The sequence below is a fragment of the Glycine soja genome, chromosome 3 (genome assembly GCF_004193775.1).
Source record: "Glycine soja cultivar W05 chromosome 3, ASM419377v2, whole genome shotgun sequence".
NCBI classification, from domain to species: domain Eukaryota; kingdom Viridiplantae; phylum Streptophyta; class Magnoliopsida; order Fabales; family Fabaceae; genus Glycine; species Glycine soja.
Window position 1 is genome coordinate 39,366,759 of NC_041004.1, and position 14,390 is coordinate 39,381,148.

At 34.4% G+C, this 14,390-nt stretch overlaps 2 protein-coding genes across 2 annotated transcripts; one reads left to right on the plus strand and one right to left on the minus strand.

Moving 5' to 3' along the window:
• The first annotated feature begins 1,163 nt into the window (after positions 1–1,163).
• Positions 1,164–5,953, plus strand: LOC114406905 (flowering locus K homology domain-like). Its single transcript, XM_028369758.1, has 7 exons — positions 1,164–1,292; positions 1,571–2,097; positions 3,256–3,505; positions 3,892–4,040; positions 4,252–4,542; positions 4,647–4,841; positions 5,584–5,953. Exons 2-7 carry the CDS (start codon positions 1,582–1,584, stop codon positions 5,770–5,772), a joined length of 1,590 nt encoding a protein of 529 aa, XP_028225559.1. The 5' UTR covers positions 1,164–1,292; positions 1,571–1,581; the 3' UTR covers positions 5,773–5,953.
• A 6,220-nt stretch (positions 5,954–12,173) lies between these two features.
• Positions 12,174–14,050, minus strand: LOC114406906 (cytochrome P450 94A1-like). Its single transcript, XM_028369759.1, has one exon. It carries the CDS (start codon positions 13,962–13,964, stop codon positions 12,435–12,437), a length of 1,530 nt encoding a protein of 509 aa, XP_028225560.1. The 5' UTR covers positions 13,965–14,050; the 3' UTR covers positions 12,174–12,434.
• Between the last annotated feature and the right edge of the window lie 340 nt (positions 14,051–14,390).

The following is a 14,390-nucleotide window of genomic DNA, read 5'->3' on the forward strand; positions in this document are numbered from 1 at the left end:
ACAGAAATAAAATTCATTGTGATAATTTTTTTTGTTTTGAAAAATTTTAACACAAATTTCTGTCTGTATTTTAAATTCAAACCAATGTAGTTTTCATCGTCTGATTTTTCAAAAAAAAAATTAAACATAGCGGAAACAATGCCAATGACAATGTCCGTGATCGTTTAAGGTACATAAAAAAGGACACATCCTACGTGATTAAACAGATATAAGGGGTTCAGATAAAAAATATTATGGGACTTTTTATTCTAAAAATTAGTTTTTGAAATTCTTTTGTATATTTCAAAATCTAATTTCTAGAATTTAAAAAATAAAGTAAATGTAAAATATGATGATTTTTTCCTGCCTTAACATTTAAAATCACATTAGAATAACTATCTTAAGTAAGTGCAGTTTTAGGAATCCTTTTCCAATGAAAGTGATTTTTTTTTAGATTTTTTCTTCAACGAGAGAGCTTTTAGAAAATTTTCTTAATTTTTTCTATTTCTTTAAAATTAAATTTCAATAATTTTAAAATACATTATTAATAATTACATATAAACTTATATCATAATATAAATCATTTAAAATAAATCTAAAATATAACTTATATCTTTGAAATATTTAATTATTATGAATTTTAATTATTTTACTATTTATATGATAAAAAATATTTATTATTATAAAATTAAGTTATATAAAATAAACATTTATTCTCTCTGTGTATAAATATATAAATGACACAACCTAAAATATTATTAAAAAACATTAGTAGCTAATAAAATTTCCATTAAACATTTTTTTGTAAAAAATTTACACATTTTATTCAAACAAAATTGGGATTTAACAAATTATTTAAATATACAAACGAGAAAGAAAGAAACACGAAAGCTCCAAACTTGACTATCATCATGTGAATCGGAACGAAAATATCTATCACTATTAATAATAAAAAATATTTTTTATTTATTGTAAACATTTCAAGGTATAATTTTATCTTTAAATCTTTTTTTAATATATATATATATATATTTTATTTGATGTATATATTTCAGTAAATAGTTTTATCTTATTTTTTTTAATTTAGATTAATTTTCTACAATTTTTATATATATTTTTTATTCTATCATTTTTTTATTAACTGTATTTAATATATATTCTTTTATTATTTAAAAAATTTAGACAGGCATGTCTAGTTAGTAACTTAGTATAGAATACATCTTGCTTCCGTCCGTTTATATTCTTTCTCATCTGATTCTTGCAAAACCTAAATTCTGCGCGGCTCCATATCCGTCACTTCTCTCACCAATCATGTAAGTTCGTTTAAACCACTACTCTTAATTACTTACAACCCTAATTTTTCATGTTACTCTCTCTGCCTCATCTCTCACTCTATCATTCATAGGGCTTTTGTATAATTCTGCGCGTTCTCATTCACGACCTCACCAGTTTGAATTTCGTTTTTTTTTTTGACAATTTAGGATTTTCCAAGTGTTAGCATTGTGTTTTCATTCCCAATCCGAAAGGCAATTTTTTTGTTTTTTTTCCCCTGCTTTTAAATTTCTGTCTAAAATGGTGTTATTTTTTGCAGAAAATATACTCATGGCCGAGCACGATTTTGATGGACATGTTGTAGGATATGTGCCCGAGGACCCTAATTTTCCTCAGAATCATTCTGATGAACATGATGTAGGGACTGTGATTGATAGCTCTGGATTTCCTCACCTGCTGCCTGATGAAGATGATGCAGGCAATTTGGTGGAGGATGCCAATTTTCCTGAAAATCATTTTGATGGACATGAACATGATGTTGGAGGTTTTCCTGGGGACACGGACTCTCCACAGAAGGAGGAGCATGTTGAAGAAGGTCATGGTGCTGGAGATGTGCCTGAGGATTTTGATTCTCTGCTGAAACAGGAATCTGAGATTGATTCGAAAGGGAATGAAATTAAAAAGTGGCCCGGATGGCCTGGCGAGAATGTGTTCAGGATGTTGGTTCCGGTGCAAAAGGTTGGCAGTATTATTGGCCGAAAGGGCGAGTTTATAAAGAAAATTACAGAAGAGACTAAGGCGCGGATTAAAATTCTTGATGGTCCACCTGGAATCTCAGAAAGAGCAGTGAGTCTCGATTTCTCTGTTATTTATGTACTGAAGGATGACCTGGGATATATATCAGTGTCTGTATGAAGAATATGATGCTTATTTATGTTGATCTCCTTGGTGCTTTGAATACAATTAAATATATTTTAACTTTCATCATGGTTACTTAGAAGTTAGGACTAATAAAGCTATACATTTTGGGAATTATTTAATACCTAGTGATTCAATATAGAAGACTTTTACTTGTTCAGACAAACTTCTTATATAATTAATCATGTGTCATGATAAAACATGTAAGATATTTACGAACACTAGTGGAGTAATCCTATTAAAAAAAATAGACAAAAAGGAGATGCCAATTTTAAGGGGATGTCAAGGGAGTAATTAATGGAGTAATTAAACATCAACATTTACAGTTGTCAAGGGAGTGAAACAAAAAATGTTTACAATGAAACAAAATACAATAAATAATAAATTATCAAACTGATTAAATATACACCAAAAAAGATGTCTTTTGTCTCGGTAACCAAATGAATATGTGCAGGTAGTCAAGCAAATATGAATGACCAAAGTGGCTTCAAATTGAAGAGCCAAAGTTCAAGTTGCAGGAAACAGCTCCAAGTGCTGAAACGTCTGCGTTAACAATGAGAAATAGTTTGTGCAGACTTTGATGGCAAGAGGCTTTCACTGTACCTGGTAACTTCAGAACTCAGGTCGATTGGTGTCTTGCCACACTCCCTGAAACTGTTTCCTTGAAGAACTCCTAAACTCATTAAAAAGATAAAAACAAAGAAAAAGACAGAAGAAACTATTAGATGAAGTCAGGACTCAGGAGATAATGTCATTGACACTTGTAAATCTGGAATTTATCTGGATGACTTGATCCATCCATCTAATTAGTAGGGTGGCAGCTGCCTAGAATTGGAATCGGTTGCTAATCCATTGAAACAGAGATTCACAGGGTCCAAGGAATTGAAAATGAAATTAAAACACAGTGGTTTTTCTTTGCAAGTACCATGGTTTTGATGAACAAGTAGTTTTTTGAACATTCAGATGGATCAGTTAATTGTTTGCTTTAAAATCTGAAATATGAACAAGCATGTTTTTGGTATTTTTGAGATCTCATCATTTTGTATTTAGTGTTTCTGAATTCTGTTTATTTGATACTTTTGAAAGGTAATGGTTTCTGCAAAAGAAGAACCAGATCGTCCCATACCACCTGCTATTGATGGTTTGTTAAGGGTTCATAAGCAAGTTATCAATGTTGACCGTGACCTTGTGGATAGTGCTTTGGCAGCTGGGCGATCAGTTGTTACCAGGCTTCTAGTAGCAGATACTCAAGCAGGAAGCTTGATCGGAAAGCAGGGATCAACCATAAAATCCATTCAAGATGGCTCTGGTTGTACTATACGTGTTCTTGGATCAGGTTTGCTCAAAGCTGTTGTATATTATTTTTGGGTATTGTTGCTTGTGTTGGCAACCAGTTATCATTTAATATTCCTTTTAACTACTTTTCTCTAGAGGTTTTTTATTTGGGTCTTTTTAGGCATATTCTATGTTAAATTCAATCCCTGTTATTGCATATCTGTCACTAGATCTACCCATTTCAGTTGCCCTGGTTTTCACTTTTCATACCTGCTATTCTTATTTGAAGAGTTTGTTACTGTCAAATGCTGCACTTTTTTTATTAGTTTGTACTTGATGAACAATTATACAATAAAAACTATTTACCCCATTTTGAATTAAAACTAGTGGACTGTTCTTGTAAATTTTTTATTGTACCTTAATAATGTATTATTCATGTTTAAACAGAAAACCTGCCAGTATTTGCTTTGCGAGATGATAGTATTGTTGAAATACAAGGGGAATCTGCTGGTGTTCACAAGGCAGTTGAACTTATTGCAGTTCATTTACGCAAGTTCTTGGTTGACCGCAGCATAGTTGGAGTTTTTGAAACACAGGCAAGACCCCTCTTTTTTATTTTTTAAATTCTTTCTTCAAAGTCAAAAGATTTAAATTCAGAAGGGGCTTCAAGATTTCTTTCCAGTCTCTTGGCTTTTTTTGTCAATACTGTTTGTGTTTCAGCAATGTTTTAGAGTTCATTTTTGTATATATGTTTCTCTGCTTACAATTCTCTGGCTAATTTTTTTCCTCCCTTCTTCCAAACTTCAGATGCAAAGGCCAGATGTTAGAGTTAACCAGAATGTGCCACCACATCAAAATTGGGGTCCTCCTCCTCAAGGGTTTCCTGCTCCTGCTGGTGGTGGTGGTGGAGGACCTGCTTTTGCACCAAATCATCAATATATGCCACCTTCACATCACTATGATAGCTATTATCCACCTACTGAGTTGCCTCCCATGGACAAACACCTTCATCAAGGTCCACCACCTGCCTATGCAAAGGATGCTTCAATGGGAATTCATTCATCAAGTGCACCACCACAACAATCTGTTGTAACTAAGGTATCATCTTTTGCCCAACTTGAGAATGCTTGTAGAGACTTTCATTCACTTTTGGAGCCTTTTGTTGTATCACAAATTCATGTAATTTTCTCCACACTGTATAGGTCACACAACACATGCAAATTCCTCTTACATATGCAGATGCTGTTATAGGAGCATCAGGCACAAATATCAGCTATATACGTCGTGCTAGTGGAGCAAGTATTACAATTCAGGAAACAAGGGGTGTGCCAGGTGAGATGACTGTTGAGATAAGCGGGACTTCTTCTCAAATACAGGCAGCCCAGCAGCTGGTTCAGGTATTTGATTTTAAAGTCAAAAGCACTTCTTGTATTCTTCTTGTGACCTGTATTGTCGTTGGCAAAGTGTTAAAAGTCTATGAGGCAGTCCTTGATTTTGTTGTCGCTGGTACACAGCATGACAAGAGCTGTTGATTTAAATTTGAGTAATTGAATGATTATGATTTATACATGGAGATTTTAATCCTGTCAAACATACTACACCCTAAAGCCGTTAGCCCCACATCTCTGGTTCCAATGATTTTTATGATTGACAGTTCATCCACTCCACTAGCTGCTACAATCCATGGTCCTGCTGTTGAAACTCTTTTTTAGTTGTGATGCTTTGTGCATCTAAGACAGTAAATTGACAAATTTTGTTAAGGAAATGATGATCTAATTAATAGGTACCTGTTTGCTGAAACTTTGAGAGACAACGACTTTTTTGGTAAATCCATCTCCATAAAGACTCCAGGCTTTATTGGACACAAGTCCTGCTAATAAAACTTTTCAATTTATACAAATGCTGAAATCATTTGTTTCAAACACACCAGAAATGACTGTAATTATCATTCATTTTTATGTCCGTTCTTGCTATATTGTTTCCTTTCCTTTAGTAGTATTGATGACATAGAACATACAAATAATTTGAACATATCCTAGGAAGCTACAGAATATGGTATTGAAACTAGCAGTTGTTGAAAAGGTGCTTTTTGTTGGTTTAGTTTGTCTATCTGAAATGACCACAATCTATTTGATGCAGAATTTCATGGCTGAAGCTGCAAGTGCTACACAGGATCCTATGGGGGGATCAGTCAGCCAAGGTTACAGTGCCTATCCAACAACTGCTCCAGTTTATGCTCCACCCACTAGTGCTGGTGGTGGTGGTCATACAGGCCATGCGCCTTCTGCAGATTATGGCCCCCTATATGGTACCAATTATGGGTATTAAGATGCTTAATTTAATTTTTGTCAAGGAGCGCTGTGTAAACTATATACTGTAAACTTTACGTTCAGTTTATTTGTTTTTCATTTTTTATTTTTGGCTATTAGGTTATCATACTGTTGGTACTCTTGCTTTGGCTTTCATCATTTCACATTAATGTATCCAGCGATTCGATTTTTATACCCTATGCACATTGCGTAAATCCACTACGTACGAGTCTAACTAATTTAATCTTAATTAAGATTTATGTTAAAAACTTTTTTCTTACACCTTTTAACTAATTTTTTTTTACTCTAAACTTTAGCTCAGGACTATCACGCTTTCCCCTTAAAATCAATGGACTTTTAACTAAATTTCTTTCGGTATTAACAAGTTCATAACTTGTTTAAAACAAAACTATGAAATAAAAAAAATACAGAGATATTTATGATATGCTGTTTGTGGCAACTGTGAGTATTCAATGTCTTTACTAGAAAATAATCGCATCATAATGTTTCCAGGGTCTAATTCAGATATGTAAGTAAAATTAAATTTCTTATGTATTGTTCCTTTTATGTTAATTTGGTTAGATATTTCATTTTTTTAAATGGTAAAATATGTTTTGGGTCTTTCTAATATTTTTAAAGTTAGATTTTAATCCTTTAAAAAAATTGTCCAATTTCCGTTTGGTAATTTTGAAATGCATCACCTTGGCTATTCAAAATAGTTTAGAAACACTTGATAGAGAGACAAAAAGTGATTTAAATAGTACTTGGAAGATCAAAAGTAATATATTTCAAAATTAAGGAACGGAAAATGAATAATTTATTTAGTGATATTGAAACTTAACTTCAATTATTTTAAAACGACAAAACATATTTTATCTTATTTTATACTTTACTTTAGAAGTTAAGGGTTATAAACATAAATAATATTTGAATAATTAATATCATAATATTGTGTAAGAGTTCAAAATGTATGTGATTTACACATGTATAATATTTTACCTCTGATAATTTTGATAATTTATTTCTTATGTCTCTTTGAATTGCATGCGCCTAAATTTTATGTACAATTTTTTTCATGTGATTTACACATGAAGCTTAGTCTTCTTTGGTCATAATAAATTGTTCTACAATCAAAATGATTTTTGATGTTATATTCTTTGACTGCTCGAATGCATTGTATTTTTTCATCGAAGGTCATGTCAACCTTGAGTGCACCGGTTAGTGATTGTACATTATGTTGTTGCTAAACGAAATTGCAACGAAGGTGACAGAGGTGTCGTTGGTCTGCCAACACCCTCGTCATCGCTTTGGTCATCACTTTGGTTATTGATGTGATCAAAGAACTGTTGATCCTCATCTTCACTAAAATCATCAATGTTTTCCTCATGAAATTATATAATGGGATGTTCATTTTGGTTTGATGTTTGTGTTTGTGGTTGTTGTGGGGGTGACATAAAGGGGGATGAAGAATGATTTTATTGGTCAAAAGAGGTTTGTTGGGCATAAAAAAAGAATCATTTTCGGATAATAGTTGTGTATGAAGTATAAATGTCAAAGGCGTGTGTTTCAAGGTTGTTGTATGAAGAGATTGGATCATTGAGATCCAGATTGTTGTACGATAATTGTTGTGGAGGCACTATTTGTAGTTGTGGACATGGCGATTGTGGAGACGATAGTTGTGGTTGAGGAATAAGGTTAATAACAACATAGAATTTGGCAGAATTCAATTGTGGATTCGAGAGAATGGTTTCCATCGCGCCTCTGAGATCATCATTGTCGAGTAGTTGTGCTGAAATATAACGTGTCTGACCCTAATAAAATAAAATAAGGACACGAAATAACAATTGAACAACTTTTTCAATTGCTTGAGCAGGAATAGTGTACGCATGTGAGTGAACAGTGTGCAACATCACACATTAATGTACATGACAGATTGTCCGTTGTATCATGAGTGTTGATCGCGGTGTTTCGCATTGCCTTGAGAACCATGTTAATAGGGTAAACATATGCATGTGAGTGAACAATGTGCAACACCATACATTAATGGGGTTATCGATGCATGTGAGGGTTAGGTACGACATTGCTCTGCATCTCTTAAACATGTGTAGGCTATTATTACTAAAGTAAATTGAAAATAACAACTTCAAAGCATGCAACAACTACAACTATATAATAAAGACTGAGAAAAACTTAAACGCAATAACAACAAAATATGTTAAATTATTCATTCTAATTTCAGGGAATTTTCCAGCTTCTGCTCCATGTCGGCCCAACTTAGGTCATTAACTTGAGTAGGTGATAATGAATTATGAACATCAACTTTAAGTTCTATACATATTACACTTGTCATATTCACAAATGTATGAAACATGCACAAAGCACCTTCTTCGTCAATAATTTGAATTGCACTATATTGAACTTGACCATTGAATTCATATGCAAGACAACGATACCAAAGTGCAGTCATTATAGGCGTAACATTATTATCTGTAATTGATGACTGTATTGCGGTGATTATGTTTGACAACGTCATTGTTGGATTCAAGAGTAATGATTTTGTCTTGTCACATTTGAAAAAACTGCATTTGCACTTGAACTTTGAATGCTTTCACCATTGATATAAATGTACGCACAAATTAGCTCTGACCTCATTTTGCTTGCTGTCTTTGTTTGCTCTCACAATTTGATTTGACGCAACTATGCAAAGTCTTTGGTGATATGGTGCATTTATATATACAATCAATCACGAGTCCATGGTTCACATGAATTAGAATCTCAATGTGTGACACTAGCACAATCGTGTTAACGTGCTTTTGAATCTTGAGGCCTTACAATGAGACAAATTATAAATGTGCTTTGGAATCTTAAGGCCTTACAATGAGATAAAGTGTAATGTTGAGCCCATGTGAATTGTTGAGAACCACGTTAATGCGGTAAACGTACGCATATGAGTCAATAGTGTACAACACCACAAATTTTAATTTTAGGAAATTATGTAGCTTCTGCTCCATTGATTCAATAGTAACGATTTTGTCTTGTCACCATTGATATAAATGTACACACAAATTGGCTCTCACCTCATTGCTTGCTCTCTCTATTTACTCTCATAATTTGATTTGACACAACTGTGCAAAGTCTTGGGTGATATGGTATGTTTATATATACAATTAATCACAGGTCCATGGTTCATGTGAATTAGAATCTTGATGCATGACACTAGCACAGTCGTGTTAACATGCTTTGGAATCTCGAGGCCTTACAGTGAGACAAATTATAAATGTGCTTTGGAATCTCGAGGCCTTACAATGAGATAAATTGTATTTGTGCTTTGGAATCTCAACACAGTTTATATGATAAATAGATGAGAGGTGCATGTCAATACCACATTTGCATCACCCAACTTCAAATTTTATATCATTTTTAGTTGATTTACTATTTGACATTGTTGTCATGGCTCATCAACCTCAATTGCATCATCAACACTGATAACTGTTAAATATGAGTTATTTTTTTTAAAAAATATATTGAAAATATCTTTGAAAATATTTATTTAGCAATTATTTTTGGATTGAATGATAAGAATTGATATTTTTCTTATTTATGGCTTACAGATATGAAAAAGATGGATTAAAATCAAAACAAATCCGAAAGTCATCAAAAATATAAATAAGGAAGATCTTTTGGCATCAGGTGGATTTGATTTTGATAATGGTCAAATATGAGATATGAAAATGATGGATTAAAAGCAAAACAAATCCAGAAGATATCAAAAATAAATAAGGAAGATTTTTTGACATTAGGCTCAAGTCCACTCCAACAGCTATGAAAAAGGAGTCAAACCAAGGAAAAAGGACACACCGAGTCTCAAAGCACTCTCATTACTACCCAAAGCCTGAGAACTCCTCCTCTCTTTTTATCATATTTTTTTCAATTCTTTCTTCCATCCCTCCCATTGTAAAGCCCTCATGACCATGAGTGGTTAATCCCTTAGTTAGGGTCTGACAGGCCTAAAAAGCCAAACGATGTATGATGCACTTGAAATTTATCAATGCAAAAAGAGTCCCTTTCAGGTTTCTTTTTATTCTATTATCTTTTTTGTTTCTATCTTGCATATTTCTTCTTATTATTCTGTTAGGGGTTAGGTGCTCGAGAGAGGGTAAACTTTAATTAAGATATAAGGAGAGTATGCATGAACCGATTTTAGGGGTTAGATGCTCGAGAAAGGGTAACCTTTAATAGAACAAGAAGAAAAGATATCTTATTAAAATCATTGCTAGACATAGAATGATTGCATTATGCCTATGCGTCAAAGCAAACATCTAGAATTAAATCTTCATACATTTTATTTATTGAATCTTTTCAAAGACATTTGGGAGACAGGTAAGTAAAATAGACTTGTCATCGTGAGACATCAGGGGCAAGTAAATGGATAGATGTGAGTAGAATAAAATCAATTGCATTGGTAAAGAAAATCATGAATTCATACATCCTAGGCGATAAAGGCATGCTAGGTCCTGACATTCTCATCCACTTGAATTTTACTTTGTATTACTCTGCTTTCTCTTTTATTGTTTATTTACAATTCTGAATTCCTGTTTTCCAACACTTAAATCATTGTAAATTCATTACACTTATAAATTGAAAAAGTATTTAAAATAAGTACAACACGAAATTCCTGTGAAAATCGACATTTGGACTTTCGAGATTTTACTACTTAGACAAATTGGTACACTTGTCAATCGATCAACAAACACGTTCATCGTTCACATACTATGATTAACGAGTTAATCACTTCCTATTACTATACAATACCTAAACCAAAACCATGAATTATACCATTATTATCGTCTACCGGGTTCTAACATATTGTCCTAATCAAATAATGTAGAATTGATCCTGCATTGATCATTGCATTGGTTAAATGATGGAGGCCTGAAACACACACCTTTCACCTGCCATGGGGTGAGTGCACCATCACACTCGAAGATGTTGCACTTCATCTAGACATTAGAGTAGATGATCGTGTTGTGGTTGGACCTAACTTCTTACATTGGGATGAGTTATGCGATGAGTTATTAGGGGAAGTCCCTCCCGAAAATTCACATAAAGGAGCTGCACTGAAGCTGACATAATTGCTAAGCATCTTGCACGCACCATTGCCTAAAGAACCAACAATTCACCAACTACAATATAGGTGTAGAGCTTACATAATATACATGATTGGCGGTGCTTTAATTCCTGATAAATCTGGAAATAGAGTTCATCAAATGTATTTAAATCTATTACGTGTAACTAAAAAATATATACATGTAACTAAAAAATTATACTATAATTTTCTCAAATTTTTTTATTTTTCTTTATCAATATATATCTCTTAAAAAATAATAAAATTTATTTTAATAAAAAATTGAAGAAAATGATTATTTTAAAAAAAATTAGTTTTTTAATAAAGCAAATATATTATTAGATAATTTTAATAATTTTATTATTAAGAGTTTTAATTTTTATTTATATTATTTTAATAATTTAAATTAAAAAAATTTAAACATATAAATTAAAAAAAAAAGTCTATTCGAACATTAGAGTGATCAAATCCGACTTTCCATTAAATAAAGAATATGATATGGACTCAAAATTATTTTACAAACCAGTGTAATTTAGAAAAAAAAAAAAAACAACAATAGAATGTGTAACTTGGGGCATAAACTATTTCAGTTATGCTAAACCAGTGTAAATTATTTTACACGACTTTTTATGCACAATGTAAAAGTTAGCATGTTGTATAAGTCCCCAATGTCCCTTGTGAGGGGATCAGTCAGCGAAGGTTACAGTGCCTATCCAACAACTACTCCGGCGGATTTGGCTTCTCTGAATGGGAAAGGGTAGCAGAGAAGTCAAGTTGTCATACAGGCCATGCGCCTTCCGCAGATTATGGCCCCCTATATGGTACCAATTATGGGTATTAAGATGCTTAATTTAATTTTTGTCAAGGAGCCCTGTGTAAACTATATACTGTAAACTTTACGTTCAGTTATAGTATTTGTTTTTCATTTTTTATTTTTGGCTATTAGGTTATTATACTGTTGGTCCTCTTCTTGTTTTGGCTTTCATCATTTCACATTAATATATCCAGCGATTCGATTTTTATACCCTATGCACATTGCGTAAATCCACTATGTACGAGTCTAACTAATTTAATCTTGATTAATATTTATGTTAAACACTTTTTTTCTTACACCTTTTAACTAAATTTTTTTTCCTCTAAACTTTAGCGCGGGACTATCACGCTTTTCCCTTAAAATTAATGGACTTTTAACTAAATTTCTTTCGGTATTAATAAGTTCATAACTATACCCAAATGAATCAATGATTGTTCACCTTATAAAATTCCAGCGAATCATGGTTTTTGCAACGGCCGGCTAATAGAGAGAAATTGGAGCCTTTCCATGGTTGTTCATTCTGCATTCAATGGGACAATTCATTATCCATATCCTGCACTGAACAATGGCATGCAGGTTCCTTGCGTAAATCATCATTAGAAAAATAAAAATAAATATTACAAACTAGTACAACTCACTCTCTTCATGAAACAAGTACAACGCACAAGTCTAACTTAGTAGCATCTAATTTTAAGAAAAATCGTTCGTAGAATGAAGTTGACTAAACAAAATAGGCTTTGTTTCAAGTTGAAGTTTCCCTCTTGATGATCTTGACTGGGAAACCACCTTCCATCTGGGAGGTCAAGAAGGCAAAGTAGTGAGGCTCCACCCCTTCTGCCACCGCGGGAACCACCGTGAAGCGCCTGAGAATACCAGCCACCAACCTTTGCATCTGCATAAAGGCCATTTCCTTTCCCAAACAAATTCTGGGACCGGCCTGAAACACTGGATAAGTGAATGAATTTCTTCCGACAAACTTCCACTTTCCCGATTCAACCTTCTCTAACCACCTCTCTGGCTTAAACTCACTCCAATCCTCACCCCAAATACTTTCCATCCTCCCCATCGCGTACACGTGATACGTCACCATCATCCCCTTCTTCACCACCGTCCCATCCGGCAAAACATCGTCGTCCACGGTTTCCTTCGTGTCTAACGGCACCGGCGGGTACAACCTCATGCTCTCGCACAACGCGGCATGCGTGTAAACCATATCCTTCACTTCATCATACACCGGAGCCTCTGATTTCTCCATTATCTCCTTCAAAACCTCCTTTTCTATGCGCGGATTTTTCGATAGTAGCCAGAAAAACCACGTCAGCGCCGCTGAAGTGGTATCCTTCCCGGCCAGTATGAAGCTTATTACTATGTCCGTTACGAAGTCTTCATCGGAGTGCCCCGAACTCAAGAACCGCGAAAGCATATCAACAGATTCAAGCGATTGTTTCTCCTTCAGCTCCTTTTTCTTCTCTCTCACTATGTTCCTGGCGAACTCGTGCACTTCCTTCACCGCTCTTCTTAGACGCCTTTCGGAACCTATGTTAAGTAATCTCTTTATTTTCCAGACTAACGGCAACGGCTCGCGGAACCGTTTGCTGCTGATCTCCGTTGCTTCTTCGAAGGCTTGTGCGAACTTGCTCCGTTCAGCTGACAGCGTCAGGTATTCGGGGTCGAAGCCAAACGCGATTTTGCAGATGTTGTCAAACGCGAAACGTTGAAGAATGTCTTGGAAATCAAGTGTTTTGTCTTGTGCTGCTGCTGCTGAAGTGAGGATAGGAACGAGACGGTTGGAGAGCTCTGCATCGACAACGTGCTCAACGAATTTGCGTAGAGACTTGGTGTTGAATTCGTGGCTGGCTACTTGCCTCTGAAACTTCCACGTGTTGCCGTCTGCGTTGAAGATTCCTGTGCCGAGGAAATCGGAGAGAATGCTAGTAGTGGTTCTGCCCTTTTGGTAATTGGAGAAACGTGTCTTGAGAATGTACTCTACGGTGGCGGGGTTGCCGGTGATGACTCCACGGCGGCCCAAGGGGCGGTGGAGGGTGAACGTGCCGGCCGGTGAGATTTTGACAATATCGGATAGCCACTGGATACGGCGGTTGCCGACGCTTTTGAGGGCGAAGTAGTGACCAATAATAGGGTATGGTTTTGGAATAGGGATGGTTCCTTTTGTAGGACCTGAGGAGGTGAAACAGAAGAAGAAAAACACTGGAAGTATTAAGAAGAGGAAGAAAGGAGCTAACAGCTGGAGATTCAGAAGTATGTCAATCATTTTCCAAACTTCTACTGAGTGAGAAATGGGCAATTAATTAGTATCAATTTTGTAGTGGAGTTCTTGATATCTTCAGTGTCAAGGAAAGTCTCTCTATATATAGTGAATCCTATGCAAACGAAGCACGTACGGAAAATGTGTATGAGCAACCCAATTCTATCACATGCATCATCTTCACACTTCCTCTCTCTTTCTCTTTTTTGTTTTTCTTCTTCTTCTAGACTAGATTGTTACTAGGTCGTCACAGCCCAAACTGAGAATACGCATTTCCTTCCGTAAGCAAAGTCGTCACTTTATATTTCTCTTTTTTTGTTTCCTGTGATTTATGAAAGTCTCCATAATTAACTAAAACATTTTTAGAAACCTTATTATTAAAAATCAAATACGTTTTTTCAGATGATTCTAGACTGTAAATTTATATATTCC

What these genes read in the sequence shown, in the direction of transcription:
- LOC114406906 (XM_028369759.1), bottom strand. Translation starts at nt 13,964, where the DNA reads ATGATTGACATACTTCTGAATCTCCAGCTGTTAGCTCCTTTCTTCCTC.
- LOC114406905 (XM_028369758.1), top strand. Translation starts at nt 1,582, where the DNA reads ATGGCCGAGCACGATTTTGATGGACATGTTGTAGGATATGTGCCCGAG. An exon ending in TATACGTGTTCTTGGATCAG is followed by an intron (nt 3,506 to 3,891) that starts GTTTGCTCAAAG and finishes ATGTTTAAACAG; the next exon opens with AAAACCTGCCAGTATTTGCT. An exon ending in AACAATCTGTTGTAACTAAG is followed by an intron (nt 4,543 to 4,646) that starts GTATCATCTTTT and finishes CACACTGTATAG; the next exon opens with GTCACACAACACATGCAAAT.